Here is a 20,248-nt window from a genome sequence, read left to right as displayed (position 1 = left end):
TATAGGATTATAAATAAAGTTTGTAAATATATTTTATAAGCACTATAAAAACATTGAGATTTATATATTATGAGATTTATTATCCGATCAAATAATATATATGTATTTTTAAATATTATAATAAATCACTCATTTGAGAATAAAATCAGATGAGTTTATTATTAATGTGTATAAATCCGGACACAATAAAGAATTATTTTCTGCTAGAGAAAATAAAACTTGTGGCACAAATTAACGATCAAACATCACAAATAATCTGTTTTACAATCAGAGTTTAACTAGGAATCACTCTGAGCAGCTCATTTGCTTATTGGGTCATAAAAAATATCCAAAAATATGTAATACAAACACTTTAAATATCATCAACACTGTCACCAGACTTAACATCTCTTTGCCATGACGACACTTCATACAGAGTGCTTCAGTTACAAACCTTGTGTTTTTTTCCCCTGCCTTAGCTCTGCCCCGATCTGACCAGGCCATGCCCCTACAACTATGTTTGATTATCAACATGTAAATAAATTTAAGTGAGGTAACGGACTAGACCTTTATCAAGGCTTTACAGGATACACACTAGTGACACAGTGATATTTATCACAGGCAGGTGGGAACCGTCGTCAGGGGCGTGGCTAGGTAATGCCAGAGGCGGAGCCAGAGGAAGTAGAACTGAATCAGGAATCTGTAAAACATTAATTTTCCTGCTGTATAAGGCACAGAGTAAAAAAGATAAAAATCCCAAACGGTGACTTTTCACCTGGAACAGTTTCTCATTCGGAATCCAGCAAATACTTTATATAAATTACTTAGATATAAATATAAATATTATTTATCACAGAGCTGAGTTGTGGTAAAGCCTCTGAGTCTCTCAGCGACTCGGAATGTAACGTTTAGCACAAAGAAATGACAATAAATCAGAATATAATTAATACTCTATAATACTATAATTATTACTATAATAATTTAGTAACTGTGCTGATTGTGTATACACACCTGGAATTTAACATATTTACTGAATGACAGTGAGTGTTTTACACTAAAATAAACCTGTTTAATACTGGCTCAGTGTCTCTTTCTCTTTGGGATAAACGTGAGTTTAATATCATTTACAAAAATCAGCTTCAAAATAAAACACAATCATTAAAATAATCCCTAAATTCATACATCATAAATCTAACCAACTGACTGTTACACCACAAAGAAACTTCAGCATTAAACATTTTACACCACAGTGTGTTTACATTCCTCATTCAGAAGGTGATTAGTTCTCTATAACAGCAGCTCTGAGAGCAGCGCAGCTTTATATTACTGCGCTCGCTCTAATTATAATACCTTATCGTTTCTATAGTAATGGCTCGTTCACAGGGGCGTGTACAGCGGACAATTTTTGATCATTTTGTTGAGGAGCTTATGTAACATGTATGGAAGGAGTCTCCAAGGTCAGCGCTGTGTAACAGTCAGAGGTAAAGCTGTAACTAAGTTTTTCAACATCTTCAGGACAGAGGAGTTTACACTTCTTTACTGTTTCTCACAAACTGTATTTAGTTTTTTATCCTAGTAATGTGGAGAGAGAGAATAAAGAGAGAGAATACAGAGAGAATAAAAAAGGGAAAGAGAGAGAATAGAGAGATGGTGAGGAAAGAAGTGTTTATAGCTGCTGTAATAATGTAAGTGAGAACAGGAACTAACTTGCTTCACTGACACACCACAGCATAAAATGTAGCTATAAATGGATAAAAAGTATAAAGCGTCATTCATGAATAAATGAAGAGGGTAATCGATGCTGTGGTGTAAGAGGAATAAAACACTTGGGGATGTGCTGTTATAGGAACATAATTAACCCTGATGTTGAATAAAACCCCTCAGTGTGGATTATTTTCCTACAGCGCAGTCAGAAGTGTGTTATTATTTGTATTTATAAAATATTTATGAATGCTCTCCTGTAATTGTTAGAATTTGAAATATAATATTTTGGTCTTTTATGCATTGAAGTGTAAAACTGCTTATTTAATAACATTTCTGTCAGGTGTTAAATGAAATGATTGCAGTGTTGATCTCTCAGTGTTCAGGTGATTCAGCAGGTCAGGTGAGGAAGTAGGCGTGGCTCACTGTAGAGTATTGGGAGGGGCTTCAGTAGCTTATTATAATAAACTGTAAATAGAGATATAAACGACTGATGCAGATCAGAGCGGTTCAGGGTTTATGCACACAGACATGCCCCCTGCGCTACTACTGGCTGTATGCAAATTCACTAATAGATTGTAAAATAATATTCAGAACTTTAGCTGTGTATGCTAACCTCGCTAAACAATAAAAATCAAAATATACAGCTTGGTGTTGGGGACAAAACATCACTAAGTAGTGCGTACTACAGGAAGTGACAGTCCAGTGTTCTGGTCAGAGTGTCCACTTCACTCCTTAAAAACTTAATAATAATAATAATAATAATAATAATAATAATAAAAACAATAACAATAATAATAAGAAGAATAAGAATAACAACAACCCAGCTGTGTGTATGTTATCGCTCCTGGTCTGTGTCGAGGTTGTTCAGCAGGTACGAGTCCATGTGGCTCTGCACAACCTGAACATCATAAACACACAGAACTCAACATTACACAACAGGAAGTCAACATCACCATTATTACACAGTATTACACAGCAGTGTGTGTGTGTGTGTGGTTGTGTGTGACTGAGTGTGTGTGAGAGTGTGTGAGAGAGAGAGAGAGAAAGAGGGTGTGTGTTTATGTGTGTTTAAGATAGTGTGTGTACATGCCTGTGTGTGTGGAGAGAGAATCTGAACTGATCTGTGAGTGAAAGTTAAGCTCATTTCCATCATCACGCCTTAACTGCAGGTCGCATGCAGGACTTTTACATGTTGCTAAACTCCACATCTCCATTAAAACCAGAATAAAGATAAAGATAAATGTAAGAATGTAAGCAGATGTAAGAAGATAATAAAGATAAAGACGGTGTGCACTTACTGTGGAAGTTTCCTGAACTAAAGCAGCTTGCAACAACATTTAACACAAGACTTTAAATCCAGCTCATTACATTAATTACAGCTTATAAAGACCCCATAAACTTTATCATATACACTCTACAGTCACACCAGCTTAGCTAATTAGCTAACATGCTAAATGAATTATTGTTAGTGTTAGTTTGTGAAATAATTAGCAGCATAAAGCACTGAAGTTTTATTAAGTAAACAAATACAAACTAAAATCTCATTTTAGGTATAGAAAATGCTTTAAATGTTCATTTTGCTGCCTATGTAGCATGCTAGCAAGCTAACTAGCTAAATGTCACTCGTATATAAACAGGGAGAAGTATATCATTGTGGAAGTTATAAAAACTTGTATATACACACACACACGCACATTATATATATATATATATATATATATATATATATATATATATATATATATATATATATATATATATATATATACACACACAAATACATACATACATATACACAGTATCTCCCAAAAGTGAGTACACCCCTCACATTTTTTGTAAATATTTGATTATAGCTTTTCATGTGACAACACTGAAGAAATGACACTTTGCTACAATGTAAAGTAGTGAGTGTACATCTTGTGTAACAGTGTAAATTTGCTGTCCCCTCAAAATAACTCAACACACAGCCATTAATGTCTAAACCGCTGGCAACAAAAGTGAGTACACCCCTAAGTGAAAATGTCCAAATTGGGTCCAGTTAGCCATTTTCCCTCCCCGGTGTCAAGTGACTTGTTAGTGTTACAAGGTCTCACATACAAGGAGTGAATGGGGAGCAGGTGTGTTAAATTTGGTGTCATCGCTCTCACACACCCTCATACTGGTCACTGGAAGTTCAACATGGCACCTCATGGCAGAGAACTCTCAGGATCTGAAAAAAATAATTGTTGCTCTACATAAAGATGGCCTAGGCTATAAGAAGATTGCGAAGACCCTGACACTGAGCTGCAGAACGGTGGCCAAGACCATATAGCGGTTTAACAGGACAGGTTCCACTCAGAACAGGCCTCGCCATGGTCGACCAAAGAAGTTGAGTGCACGTGCTCAGCGTCATATCCAGAGGCTGTCTTTGGGAAATAGACGTATGAGCGCTGCCAGCATTGCTGCAGAGGTTGAAGGGGTGTGGGGTCAGCCTGTCAGTGCTCAGACCATACGCCGCACACTGCATTAAAATGGTCTGCATGGCTGTCGTCCCAGAAAGAAGCCTCTTCTACAGATGATGCACAAGAAAACCCGCAAACAGTTTGATGAAGACAAGCAGACCACAGGACATGGATTACTGGAACCATGTCCTGTGGTCTGATGAGACCAAGATAAACTTATTTGGTTCAGATGGTGTGAAACGTGTGTGGCAGCAACCAGGTGAGGAGTACAAAGACAAGTGTGTCTTGCCTACAGTCAAGCATGGTGGTGGGAGTGTCATGGTCTGGGGCTGCATGAGTGCTGCCGGCACTGGGGAGCTACAGTTCATTGAGGGAACCATGAATGCCAACACGAACCGTGAAATACTGAAGCAGAGCATGATCCCCTCCCTTTGGAGACTGGGCTGCAGGGCAGTATTCCAGCATGATAACGACCCCAAACACACCTCCAAGATGACCACTGCCTTGCTAAAGAAACTGAGGGTGAAGGTGATGGACTGGCCAAGCAAGTCTCCAGACCTGAACCCTATTGAGCATCTGTGGGGCATCCTCAAAAAGGAAGGTGGAGGAGCACAAGGTCTCTAACATCCACCAGCTCCGTGGTGTCGTCATGGAGGAGTGGAAGAGGACTCCATTGGCAGCCTGTGAAGCTCTGGTGAACTCCATGCCCAAGAGGATTAAGGCAGTGCTGAAAAATAATGGTGGCCACACAAAATATTGACACTTTGGGCCCAATTTGGACATTTTCACTTAGGGGTGTACTCACTTTTGTTGCCAACGGTTTAGACTTTAATGGCTGTGTGTTGAGTTATTTTGAGGGGACAGAAAATTTACACTGTTATACAAGCTGTACACTCACTACTTTACATTGTAGCAAAGTGTCATTTCTCCAGTATTGTCACATTAAAAGATATAATCAAATATTTACAAAAATGTGAGGGGTGTACTCACTTTTGTGAGATACTCTATATATATATATATATATATATATATATATATATATATATATATATATATATATATATATATATATATAAAACAGACTTTTATTAGCACACATTTATTCTGTACAGTCATGTCAGTTTGCTAATCGGATAAAATGCTAACTAGTTGGCGTTAGTTAATTAGTTTGATTTGATTAATTAGCTGTTATCTAAAAGCTAGTTTTTGAAACATTTAACAAAAGGACTAATTTTAGAAGTATATATGTATATTTTACTTTGTTTAACTCAGTAGTAAAAGACTTTCAGGTACAAACATGTTTGTAATTCAATTCTTTTTATTTTCCCCAAAGACAAACATGGACAATGTGCGTTTACTTCAGAATTTACAGCCTTGAATAAAACTTTAATTTAATTTAAACTCTACATTTATTCTGCAGTTATAAGCACATGTGTACCTCAGTGCCCGTAAACATGTGAACAAAAATCAGGTGTTTAACTTAATAAACCTCACACAGATTCTAAAATACAATTTATGTTAAATCTAATTAAAAAAAAACAAAACAAAAAAAAACAAAAAAACAAATTCACACTTATGAAGAGTTTTGGCTTTTACTTAGGAACAGAAACTGTACAGAAATGCATGCTGGGTAAAATTTTGTAACAAACTTTACTCGAGAGAAAAATAACAGAACGGCCCTTAAAATGGAGGCCAAGGGGATTCCGCCAAGGGGACGCTGCCAATGGGACGCCGCCAAGGGGAAGTTGTGTGTTAATAGATTACATATTGACCCCAATGTGACAATACTCTCTCTTTATTTACATATATATATTTTCATGAATAATTATTTAAAGCTGCAGTTGAAGTGTGAAACTAACATGAAACATTTTATGATCTGTTAAAATCATCCAGTTTGAGTTTCAGTGACCTACTGATTATTTTATTTAGGTCTATTAATAAGTTATTTATTCCTAAAAATACTTATAAATACATATTTTAGATGTTGTCCGCTATGCTAGCGCTAATCCAGCATTATGTATAATCATAAGGAAACAATATCGTAAAAGAAATTAAACACATTTCCAACATTAAATATAACGTTATTAGACAGATATAAATTATTAAACAGATATGAATGAACAGGACATTCAATTTATTCCTCCTTTCACATAACAAAACAGAAATTAAATCTAGAATCTAAAATCACAGCAAATCAAACACTACGTTTAATAAAACCACAGAACGTTACATTAGCGTTACAGCTAATTAGCGTGTTTTCAACATACAGTCTGGTCCATAAGTATTTGGACAGCGAGACAGTAATGTTACCTCTGTAAACCACCACACTGAATTTAAAATGAAATAATCCGGATGTGATTTGACTCTCAGCTTTAATTCAAGGGGTTTAACAAAAATATTGCATGAACTGTTTAGGAATTACAGCCATTTATTCCAAAGTCCGTCCATTTTCACAGGCTCAAAAATAATTGGACAGTTAAATTCAGTTTTATTTGTATAGCGTGTTTAACAGTGGAAATTGTCCCAGAACAGCTTTACAGAAATATATAAATTCAGGATATAGATGTTAAACATGTGAATTTATCCATTTGACTGATGAGAAGTTTCATAACTGTTTCCTCGTTATTTCATGACCGGCTGTGGCTCAGGTGGGAGAGCGGAGTGTCCACTAATCACACTTCAATCACATCCTGATCATTTCATTTTAAATCCATTGTGGTGGTGAACAGAGGCAACATTACTGCCTCGCTGTCCAAATACTTATGGAACTCACTGTAAATACAGTATAGCGGCTCAGGGTGTGTTGTGTAGATCAGATACAGAGCGTTTCATTTCATTTCACTAATTATTCAGCAGATTTAATGAGAAACAATGTTTTTAAACTTTTAAACTTGTAAGCATTGAAACGTTTTTACGAAATCCTGTAAAGGTTTAATTCAGTATAAATTCACAGTTTATCACAGTTTAAATTCTACAGATTTCTAAACCAGGTGTGTACGTGTCAGAGAGCGAAATTCACCAGAGCTTTAAACAAATGATTTAATAATTACTCATTAATTAGACAATAATTGTGTGCATTTTATTATATTCTCACACACCTGGTACTCATAATGACATCAGTGCTCAGGATCATTAATATCTATAAAACACTGCAGTACACACACACACACGCACACCTATACACCAGTCTCTGTGTGTGTTTACTGTTTCAGGAATGTTTTGTTCTGAAGAGGTAAAAGTTAGTGTATGTGTGTGCTTTAGGAGTCATACTCCAGCTGTTCCTCTATGAGCACAGTGGGTGGGTTTCTTACCCTGCCACAAACATCCACACAGGACACGCCCAGAGCGATCAGACACCGCCATGCCTACAGGAAACACAACCATATTTAGTTTTAAAACCATATCACACACAAACACATTTCAGAGTGTTTTACTGAAATAAAACTAAAAAGAAAAAAAAATCCTCCTAAATATCTAAATAATTTAAAAAAAGAAGTGTTAAGCATGGGCTGAAAGTGGATCTACCACAGCACGGCTCAGTTCTGGAATCTGATTGGTCAGAAGGTGCTTTATTTTTGTTAAAACATTTGACTATTGATGTGAAGTCTTTTCATTAGGAGACATTCATTTAACATTTATGGAAGGAGTCTCCAATGTCAGTGCCTCAGTCAATTAATCCACTTCGAGGGGTAAGAGGCAGGGGTTATTATCGTGTAACAGCACGCGCTGGGGTAAGAGGCAGGGGTTATTATCGTGTAACAGCACGCATGGGGTAAGAGGCAGGCGTTATTATCGTGTAACAGCACACCTGGGGTAAGAGGCAGGGGTTATTATCGTGTAACAGCACGCGCTGGGGTAAGAGGCAGGGGTTATTATCGTGTAACAGCACAATAATAAGAAATCTGTGACTTCATTACGCTTAATAACAGAGCGATGATCAGGAGACAACTGAGCTCACAGGTGTGTTTCCTTCAGTTACATGGATGTTCAAATTATTTTGCTCTTCACTGTGAACCACACTCATCCTCACCGTGTGTTACTGTATGTGTGTGTGTGTGTGTGTGTGTGTGTGTGTGTGTGTGTGTAAGCGTTTCCCACCAGGTAGATGACGAAGCAGAGGTAAGCGATGGAGAGCAGAGCAGCAAAGACGTAGAGCAGCACACTTTTCAGAGCCGTCACATACACCACCACAAAGTACAGATTGATGGCACACACCAACAGGATGGTGAGACCACCTCCGATCTTCCAGAACCTGCACACACACACACACACACACAATTATATCATCAGAATATTGTAAAGAGTCTCACTGTATCAGTCTGATACAGACAGCCAGAGGGCGCTGTCTCACTACTGTCTCTCTGTCTCCCACCCAAGCCATATGCATTTTCAATCAATAATATGTAATAATTACAGTGTGTGTGTGTGTGTGTGTGCACATGAGAGAGAGATAGACATACAGGCCATTGGCGAAGTCGTTCATGATGGGTGTGAGGCTGGTGAAGGTCAGTATAGGGATCAGAGCAAACGGAAGCTGTGTGTGAAACAAAACACATGAGGAAATAAACACACACACCTCTCTACAATTACACACACTAATCCCCCCCCCACACATACACCTCTCTACAATTACACACACTAATCCCCCCCTACACACACACACAAACAGATGATTACACATCAACATGTTATTATAAACATCTGTGTAGAATGAACTGGTTAACTCGCACAACGGCGTGGTTAATTCACACACTGAACTGGTTAACTCGCACACTGGACTGGTTAACTCGCACGCTGGACTGGTTAACTCGCACGCTGGACTGGTTAACTCACACGCTGGACTGGTTAACTCACACACTGGACTGGTTAACTCACACGCTGGACTGGTTAACTCACACACTGGACTGGTTAACTCGCACACTGAACTGGTTAACTCACCTGCATGCTCTGCAGTACGTTGAGGAAATCATTCATGCCAGTTAAATGTGTAACATCCTGGAATATGGCCACGAGCAGCGTGGGGAAGATCGCAATGGAGCGTGTTAACAACACACGCGCAAACCGAGACCAGCGCAGGTTCAAAAAACCCTGAGAGAGAGAGAGAGAGAGAGAGAGAGGGGAAGGGGGGGGGCGACTATATTACTACTTTATTATATTACTATTTACAAAGGTTTTCATTATTAAAGTTAATTATGCACACAAACGCTGAAGCACACAGTTGTACAGAACGTCTCTGTACTCTGTAACTGTACAGTTTCCCTTCGCTGGACTAAGAAACCCAAACACTGCTCCAAAATAACGACATTCCTGTACACAAAGCGGCTCCATGAAGACACAGTGTGTGAAGGTTGGAAGAAGGTGGAACAACTGAACATCTTTTGGGATGAACTGGAATACCGACTTGCATTCAAGGGATATTAAACCAAATATTAAGTTTTATTTACATTAAGAATATCTGCTCCAGTACTTTTGCTCACCTAAAAACTAGGTGGTCTGACACCAAAGGTGCCATGTTCCAATTAGTTTAATTAGCATCTAGATGCCATCAGGAAATGAAGCTGAAATTCTGATCTAACGTCTCATTCATCGTCTGATCTCAAACCCAAATGTCTTCAGTGTATAGTGAATTGGCCTCATGTTCCAATACTTTTGGAGGACACTGTACATACATGTAGTGTGTGTATATGTAGTGTGTGTATGTAGTGTATGTATGTATATGTGTAGTGTGTACATGTGTAGTGTGTGTATGTGTAGTGTGTGTATAATAACTGACCTCCATGACGAACTGGCCGGAGTAGGTCCCTGTCATGGTGGAGCTCTGACCCGCTGCCAGAATCCCCACCGCCCAGATATACAATGCTGCAGGCCCAAAGAAACAGCCCAGGACCACACCCTGATAAACACACACACACACACACACACACACACACACACACACACTTTATCAGGCTGCATGTGTCTATCAGTCTGTGTGTGCGTGTGTGTGTGTGTGCGTGTTGTACCCCTTTGTAGATGTCGACTTGCAGTGTGTTGTTGTTGAGCGGGAACAGGTTTGAGTGTATACTTCCAGTCTCATTACATTGCTGATTCTATATACACACACACACACACACACACAGAAAGTTTATTACAGGTCCAGAAACACGTTTAAAAGTTAAAAGGTGCACATTTAAATCACAACAGCGAGATGTGTAATAACATAATACATTCATTCTCTCTCTCTCTCTCTCTCTCTCTTTCTCTCTCTCTCCCTCTCTCTCACACACACACACACACACACACACACACACACACACACACACACACACACACACAGGTGTAGCCGTTAGCGAGTCTCACCACTTCCATGTTGGTTTTATTGTAGAAGGCCTCGGCGAACACGGCCACCACGAACACGTTGATGAGGAAGGAGATGAAGAGCGCAATGCAGGACTCGATAAAGAAATATTTATTCGCCTCCTTCACCTCCCTCTTGTTTGCTCGATCTACCTGTCGCGACTGTAAACAAAACAATACAACACAACACATCAAAGGCTCATTAACACCTTCATTAATTATTCACATCTCATTAAACACAGTCAGGTTCCACAGTCTGAGAATGAACACGGGTTTATGTTATAGCAGATCTCCTGTAGAGGCACTGTAAGTGTCTCAGGAGTGTGTGTTGATCTGTGTGTGTGTTCCTGCGTGTATAAACACCTCACACAGAATAAACATATCTGTGAGATCCATTACCTTAACGAGGGCAGAGTGCAGGTAGATGTTATGAGGCATTATAACAGCTCCAACAATCCCAACTGCCTGCTCTAACTGAACAGGACCGCAGCCCTGACAGTACGGAACAAACAGCCCCTTTAACACCGCGCCCTGGTCCGGGGCCACACGCACATACTGCGGGACACAATTACACACAGTTACACTAAACAAACAATATATACCTGCACACAGCACAGGAAAAAAACATTACACACACACACACACACACACAGCACAGAAAAAAAAACATTACACACACACTGCAGGTCAAATAAACACTACTAAAAGTAACATTTCATATTAAAACACATTTAAAACAAACACAAAACACACATTATTAATTACTAAAACATGCAAAAGAACATAACTGAAGAAAAAATTGAGAACAGTTAAATTAAATATTTACATTTTTAATGTTAATTAACTGATTAAAATGATGATTTTAAACACTGATTGTTTTTACCTGGTAGCCGAAGGTCACTGCCATGATGGTGATGAGGAAACCAAAGAAAGCTTCCAGTTTACGCAAACCTTTCATAACGACATCATCACAGTATAATGAGACGCAATCAGAAGCGTACACACGCTCTTAATTTCATTCCATTATTACGACTATTTTATGAAGGTTTAGTCTGTGGAACTCACCGTATTTATCCAGAAACAGGAAAACAAACGTATCAACAATGGTGATGAGTACTCCGGCCCACAGAGGGATCCTGAGGTGAGGAATCAATCGATTCAATTATTTTCATTTATCAATTAATAATAATAATAATAATAATAATAATAATAATAAACGTACTTACCTGCCCACAGACAGCAGGTTGAAGGCGATGGCACAGCCAATCACTTCCTGCATGTCAGAGCCAATGATGGCCAGCTCAACCATCAACCACAGGATGATCCGAGGAACCTGACGAGGAAATCAGTTACAGAATGACATCATTATCATCATCTTCATCACCATTACCATCATCATCATCATCCTCTTCTCATCCTCATCAACCCTCTCATGCTACGTTACAGTATTACAGTGTTGTGTTACAGCGTGGTATTACAGCATGGCATTACAGCGTGGTGTTACAGCAGAGTGTTACAGAAGAGTGTTACAGCGTGGCGTTACAGTAGAGTGTTACAGCAGAGTGTTACAGCATGGCGTTACAGCAGAGTGTTACAGCAGAGCGTTACAGCGTGGCGTTACCATAGAGTGTTACAGTGTGGCGGTACAGTGTGGCGGTACAGTGTGGCGGTACAGCGTGGCATTACAGCGTGGCATTACAGCAGAGTGTTACAGCGTGGCGTTACAGCGTGGCGTTACAGCGTGGCGTTACAGCATGGCGTTACAGTAGAGTGTTACAGCGTGGCGTTACAGCAGAGTATAACAGCGTGGCGTTACAGTAGAGTGTTACAGTGTGGCGTTACAGTAGAGTGTTACAGCAGAGTGTTACAGCGTGGTGTTACAGCAGAGTGTTACAGAAGAGTGTTACAGTGTGGCATTATAGCATGGCATTACAGCAGAATGTTACAGCGTGGCGTTACAGCAGAGTGCTACAGCAGTGTTACAGCGTGGCGTTACAGCGTGGCGTTACAACGTGGCGTTACAGTAGAGTGTTACAGTAGTGTTACAGCGTGGCATTACAGTAGAGTGTTACAGTGTGGAATTACAGTAGAGTATTACAGCATGGCGTTACAGTAGAGTGTTACAGCGTGGCATTACATTACAGCGTTGTGTTACAGCGTTAAAGTAAACTCACAGTGGGATATTGTCGATGACAAACTTCAGCTAAATGCATCCCTGTAACGACGCCGAGCCGAGCAGCCAGACGCTGCAGGAGGAGACCAATGATGGTGGCACCGAGGAGCACCCACAGGAGCTAAAGCAATAAAAATGCAATAAAAATGTTTTTTGAAGGCAAACAGAGTTTAAAATACTAGACCTTTGTGTGAGAAAGATGTAAAAGAGAAACATGGTTCCAACGAGGAGAAAGTTCAGTTTTCAGAAGAATAGTAAAGAGAAAATGTCCAAAATCTGACCATGTGAACAGTTTAAGGCCAAAACACACACATATATAATCAAATATCAAATCAGATATAACTCAGGCTCATGCATTCACATCAACCTTAAAAGTAATATATTTATATAATTAGGTCTGAGAGATAGAGCGAGTAAACGACAATAAATAATCTTCACCTTAAACCCCGCTACAGCTCCTGACTGAAGGTCTGACTCGATGTTCCCGGGGTCTAAATAAGCGATGCTCATCAGGAAACCCGGTCCGGTGAAGGCCCAAAGCTTCCGGAAACTAAAAACCTGCAGAACAGCGACCGGGGGAGGGGGGGGTGGAAGGGGGGGGGGGTAGGGATAGAAAGAGAGAGAGGGAGGGGAAGGGACAGAGGGGGTGAGAGGGAGAGAGAGAGAGAGAGAGAGAGAGAGAGAGAGAGAGAGAGAGAGAGGGGAAGGGAGAGGGGCGAGGGAGAGAGAGAGGAGAGGGGAATAGAGGGAGAGAGAGAGAGAACGGGGGGAAGGAGAGAGAGAGGGGGAAGAGAGAGAGCGGGGAGAGAGAGAGAGAGAGGGGAAGAGAGAGAGAGAGAAAGAGAGAGAGTCCACCACAAACTGATTTTAAACACAACCCAAAAACCCAAACGCTTATCACTTTATTAATTAGAAATATACATTATTCTTATTCTTAGGAATGTTATCCTCCCACCTGTGTGACATCTTCAGGTACCGGAACTTTCTCCTCGAAGTATGTGGAGATGTTGGACTGCTCCTCAGATGGACTGATGGAGCTGTAGATGGTCTGAATCACACCGTTGTGATCGGGGGACAACTCTAACAGGAAATTAAATAACGGTCAGTTATAAACACTGAGAAAGAAACTGAACACTTTAAAGAGGATGTGTAGTTGTGATGTCCAATCAGACGTGACCCTGTGGTCAGGTGACCTGTGAGACAGCCAGCTAACGGATTTTAAACATGTACAACGTGTGAAATAGTGATTTATCCCGCTTCATGATTACTGTGGTTTACAGAGTTTCCACACACAAACACACACACACACACTCATTCACACTCTCATACACTCACTCACCCACACACTCACTCACTCTCATACACTCACTCTCGTACACTCACTCACACACTCACTCACTCTGTCACACACATTCACTCTCACACACACTCACTCTCATACACTCACTCACTCACTCACACACTCTCATACTCATTCTCACACACCCACACACACTCACTCACTCATTCATTCTCACTCACTCTCATACACTCTCGCACTCACTCTCGTACACTCACTCACGCTCATACACTGTCACACACACACTCACACACTCACTCACTCTCATACACACTGTCACACACTCACTCACACACTCACTCACACACATACTCACTCACTCACACACACTCTCATTCCCACACACTCATACACTCACTCACACACTCACACTCACTCTCATACACTCACTCACTCACTCTCATACTAACTCACACACACACTCTCTCATGCTCATACACTGTCACACACTCACTCACACACTCACTCACTCATACACTCACTCACACACTCACACACTCTCATACACTCACTCACACACACTCTCTCATACACTCACTCACACACTCACACACACTATACACTGAACACTTGTGTTGTAATGCTGATTGCGGTTTGGGACACGACCCTGGAACAGATTTAATGACGTCTGCACTTTATGTGGCCTTGAACAGAGAGAATAAACCACGTGGAATTACACAACGCCGGACGTGTTTCTGCTTAGTGCTCAGGAATGTGTTCTAATAAAACCCTACACAGTGTGTGTGTGTGAGTGTGTGTGAGAGAGAGAGAGTGAGTGTGACAGTGGGTGAACTGTCGCTGTAATGCTCTCTCGTGATTAAATCTGTAATAAAGCAGTAATTATTCTTCCTGTCAGCAGACGAACAGGAAATATATGAGATACAGAAAGCCATAAAATGTAAAGAGCTCAGGTTTTACAGCATCATCATCATCATCATCATCTTCATCATCTTCAAGTTCAAGATCTGAATGAACTTGCTGCAGTAAAAATGTACAGCTGAAAATGGACAAAAATGACACTGGCAGTTTTCAGGTCAGAATTGCGACTCGTGTTCGTTTAATCCAGATCCCAGGATTATATTAATGCGCTCCTTGCTCTAATACATCACTGTTTCTATAGCAACAACTCATACACACGCACGTGTACTGAGAATAACAACATCATCAGTGTCTATTACACTGTGTGTGTGTGTGTGTGTGTGTGTGTGTGGTGTGTGTTTATTTTAATAATGTAGAGAAAAGCAAGAGTCAGCGTGAGATTCTTCCTGAACTATAATTATGTGGATTTAGCGTTGAATTATTATTTACACACTGACAGACCACCCACCCCCACACACACACACACACACACACACACACACACACACAGAGCCTCATTTATCGAGCTGGATTTATTCGTAAATCATTCACAAGAGTGTTCACACATGACATTTGGTTTTCATGAGAAACTTTCAGGACTCAGAGCTCCATCCAGGACATTTAGTGAAGACCAGATGTTTTATTTTACCATCATTAATTAAAGAATATAAAAATAAAGAAAGCGAACCAACACACACATAAACTAATAGAAATAAAAGGAATCAGTCGGTTATGATACAATCCATACGGACAACAGGAGATTTAGGGAATTATGTAAGGCTGCTGTTTATAGACTAGAGTTCAGCCTTCAACACCATTGTCCCTCACTGGGGCACCACGGCCTGGCCCAGGGTAACGGTCACTCCAACAACATCAACAAAACCAAGCAGCTGGTGGTGGACTTCAGGAAGAGGCAGCAGAGTAACTACACCCCACTGGAGATTGGCAGGACCCATGTGGAGAGTACACATCTCTGAGGACCTGACCTGGACTCATCACAATAAAGCTCTGGTGAAAAAAGCCAGACAAGGGTTGTACCATCTGAGACTGCTGAGGAGATGCAGGGTCTCCACAGCGATCCTGAAAACTTTATATACTGGGGATAAAGAAAGTTTACTGACTCAGTGCATCTCAGAGTCGTACAGAACCCGCTCAATCCAGGAACTCAAAGCCCTGCAGAGAGCGGTGCGTTTAGCTGAGCACATCTCCAGGTCTCCTCTCTCTGTGTACAACATCTACACCAGACCCCCCCCACCCCACCCTCTCTGCCATATTAATAATAATAAATATTATTGGTATAAAAGTGAGTCAAAATAACCTCCACTTCAGTCTTTATCCTGATGGCTCATTTCATGCTCCCAGCTGTCTGTGCACTTTACCTTTTATGGAGTTTTGTGGGTGTCGCTACATGTAAATGAGCTGAGTCAGGAACACGTTTTGTACTTTACGGTGATCAAAATATGCACGAGTACGAAGAAAATCTGCATTTCTGAGTTTCGGTTCACGCACACACTTACACACAACTTTTACTGAAAGATAAACGAGTCCCGATGCGGCGAATATTCCCTCCTGCCATCATTCTCTCTCTCTCTGCTGTGTGTGTAACAGATCAGGTAGCATGAGAACAGATAGAACTGTGTGTGTGTGTGTGTGTGTGTGTGTGTGTGTGTGTAATGTGATAACATTAATCTAATCCTCACCTTCCACACAGTTGGAGTCTTTATTCCGCCTCATGGTGGAGTTTCTGTCACGAGCACAGTCTGAGAGAGAGAGAGAGAGAGAGAGAGAGAGAGAGGTTGAACAATATTTGATATATTTTCATGTACAAATATAGAAACAGATTTTAAAACGTATCTGAAAAATTTTAATAAATGTGAACTCCGCCCACTTTTCTGTTTTAATTTATAAAATACTGACACAAACACCAGCACAGGAATTTACTCACTTCATCTTCACTATCACACACAAACAGACAACACTAACACTGATAACAATAACAGAACACACACACACACACACACACACACACACACACACACACACACACACACACACACACACACACACAAGGTTTATTGGTTTTGTCAGCAGAATTGCTATTGTAATAGGGCTACAGTTTAGTAATTTAATCAGGGGGTGGAGTCGCTGTGTGCCAGAACCATAGAATTTGCATAATATTTCTTCCATCGTGTTCTCCTGAATTCCCACTTCATCACTTCACCACTTTCTCACTTCATCACTTCAAGTGCAGAACAAAAGCATCTCATTTCAGTTATTTATAAATTAATAAGTAATTTAATGCAGACCCTGACTCTCTCTCTCTCCGACTCTCTCTCTCTCCCTGACTCTCTCGCTTTCCCTGACTCTCTCTCTCTCTCTCCCTGACTCTCTCTCTCTCTCCCTGACTCTCTCTCTCTCTCTCTCTCTCTCCCTGACTCTCTTTCTCTCTCTCCCTGACTCACTCTCTCTCTCTCTCTCTTGCTGACTCTCACTGACTCTCTCTCTCTCTCTCTCTCTCTTGTCCTGGGAGCTTCTGTTACTGATGAACAGTGGTGAGATGTTCTGAATCTGATTCTTCATCCACATGTGCCAGACTCGGCGTACTGGGATGTCAGGTTCTCCATAAAGCTCTTCTACCAAATGGGCTGAACTTTCCCCAGACAGGAGTGATGCTTACAGTCTCCTACAAACCATCTTCATATGTTCTGGACGTTTCCTCAGACTTTTAGCCTCGACTCACCAGGTTTCCTCTTTTACGCTGTTTTAGCCAGACGAGACATTTTTCTTAAGCAGAAACACATCTGGATCCAGGAAATATTTTTGCTGTATAATACTCTTGAGCAGTTAAGACGCTCGCTCTCAGGTTTACAAAAGCTGGAAGCCTCTAACACTTCATCACAGACTGCTGCTCTCCTGATCCTCGTGCTGATGCTCTATAACCGAGTGCTAACGAGACCTAACGGAGAGAGGGACGACCCCTGCTTTTAGTGTTTCTTGTTTATGTTTTGTCTCCTCCTTCCAGGCTGTGGGTAAATGCTTCTGTAATTATGTGGAATTCAGAATGCGAGGGTTTAAAGTTGAGTTTAATTTTCCACTGAACGTAACATCACGTACTGTCTCATTAAATACCAATAAAGAGACCAGCGGCCTGTACCATGAAGCTAGTTGAACAAACTCAGGGTTACGGGATTAGTTATTGTTACCATGACACCGAAGATCAGCTTTCTCAGTAAACTCAGGCCTTGGTCCTTAAATTAGGATTAGTCCACGAGTGCATGCACACCGAACAGCCAATAGCGTTCAACACGGGGAAAAGCAGGTGTGTATACCTCCTGTTAAAGAGTAGGAAATGATTATGGGGAAATATGAGGAATTTAAATCTACACTAATCACAAACAGCAGCAGCGTCTCGACCACCAAAGAACTTTACTGAGTGTGTAAATGTATCATTTTACTTTTACAGGCTCACAGTCAGAATAAACGGATTGAACACTTCTATCCCGACATCTTTCACGTCACTTCATTTAATACAAGTATAAACAGTTTTTATTAAATATTTAAAAAATAAAGATCAATTTGTGAAAATGTATTAGGTCTGAATTAACCGCATCACATGCAAATATGTACCACTCTCAAAGAACTGCACAGCAGCAGGTACTGTCTGTGCTACAGGAAGAGCTTCGGAGTTTCAGATTTTTAACGTGCGGCTCGAGAAGTTCACAAAGATACGAGATTCTGCGGAAAATCTATATTTTTCATGGAGGTAAGTATCAGGGATATCCAGAGGATTTTGTTTATCCCTAAAAACTCTTTCTCTGTGAAGTTCAGTTTGCACAGAGAAGTCCACAGGATCACGAAGAAACGGTGAAGCCACTGCAACAGACACCGAGCTGAATTAGTTGCGTCACTTATACGACACTTTGCTCACAGCTGATTGGTCCAAGGGTTTGAGTTCTCTTACTCAGAACAGAGCCTGCCCCGGAGCGTAAGTAACTATGGCGTTGAACACGAGCCACTTTCATGGTACCTAAAACCCAGGGTCAGCACAAAGTACCTACAAACTCACCTGTAGAGCCACCTAAACCTGCTTCATGGTACAGGCCCCCAGAAAAGAAAATAATTTACATATTCAAACGCAAAAAACCCACATATTTAAACACTGAATGTGTCTGACACACCGACACACACACAGTGACACACACACACACAGTGACACACACACATACAGTGACACACACACAAAGTGACACACACACAAAGTGACACACACACAAAGTGACACACACACAAAGTGACACACACACACACACACACACACAGCGAGTGTGATTTAATCCCATCAACACTGATGTGTCCGTACTGTGACCCCACATGCAAAACACTCATTTAAAAAATGGCAATAATTTACCACTGAGTACATCAACACACACACATACATACACAAGTATATACACATACATACATACGTACATACACACACATACATACACAAATATATACACATACATACATACACACACATACACAAACATACAAATACACAAATATATACACATACATACATACATACATACATACATACACAGACAAATATATACACATACATACATACATACATACATACACAAATATATAGACATACATACATACATACATACATACACACATACACAAATATATACATATACACACACACACACACACACACACACACACACACACACACACAGGGTGAGTTATTATTAGTTTTATATAAGTTCGGTGTTTGAACCTGTGCTTTATAATTAATTTATTTATTTTAGATTTTGAAAAGAAAAACCAGCAGATTATAATTTCACAGCTGCTGAACATCCGGATGTAATATAGGTTTATAAATATATTAATACTTAAATAATAATAATAATCATAATAATAATAATAATAATAATAATAATAATAATAATAATGACAGTAATGTGGTGAATTAATGTGTAACATACATCAGAGGGAAAAAATGGATTAAAGTCGGAAAGAAGAGAAAAATTGTTCCTATGATGGTTTAAGGTCAGTAACTAACATGTATATATATATATATATATATATACACACACACACACACACACACACACACACAAACTCTTACCTTACTTACAGGTGAACTGGAGCTGTGAGCATTTATCCAGGTAACTTTTAATTCCACACACACGCTCGCGCGCGTGAAAGGTTACAGCTTACTACTATCATTACACTGTACACATCACGAGAGCGCCTCCTGCCTGACGTCATATCCGCCAGAAGTACAGTTCTTCTTTTTCATAATAAAATCCACAACAGAGTGGAAATTCAGAAGCGTTGAAATTAATACAGATTCGCCTGTACGGGTGAAATATATATATATATATATATATATATATATATATATATATATATATATATATA

General features: G+C 40.1%; 1 protein-coding gene across 3 annotated transcripts; it reads right to left on the bottom strand.

Annotated features, from left to right (window-relative positions):
* Nucleotides 1–132: 132 nt before the first annotated feature.
* Nucleotides 133–20,102, bottom strand: slc11a2 (solute carrier family 11 member 2). Of its 3 annotated transcripts, none has more exons than XM_017496450.3 (17): nt 19,962–20,102; nt 16,531–16,590; nt 13,589–13,713; nt 13,072–13,191; nt 12,635–12,754; nt 11,687–11,793; nt 11,526–11,596; nt 11,344–11,411; nt 10,860–11,015; nt 10,464–10,622; nt 10,127–10,213; nt 9,898–10,017; nt 9,063–9,212; nt 8,585–8,658; nt 8,223–8,376; nt 7,436–7,489; nt 133–2,581 (listed from the first exon to the last, which is right to left on the bottom strand). In XM_017496450.3, the coding sequence occupies exons 2-17, from the start codon at nt 16,562–16,564 to the stop codon at nt 2,519–2,521; spliced, it is 1,662 nt and encodes a 553-aa protein (XP_017351939.1). In that variant the 5' UTR covers nt 16,565–16,590; nt 19,962–20,102; the 3' UTR covers nt 133–2,518.
* Nucleotides 20,103–20,248: the final 146 nt, after the last annotated feature.

The sequence above is a fragment of the Ictalurus punctatus genome, chromosome 21 (genome assembly GCF_001660625.3).
Source record: "Ictalurus punctatus breed USDA103 chromosome 21, Coco_2.0, whole genome shotgun sequence".
Taxonomy (NCBI): Eukaryota; Metazoa; Chordata; class Actinopteri; order Siluriformes; family Ictaluridae; genus Ictalurus; species Ictalurus punctatus.
This window is presented reverse-complemented; position numbering and strand designations above follow the sequence as displayed.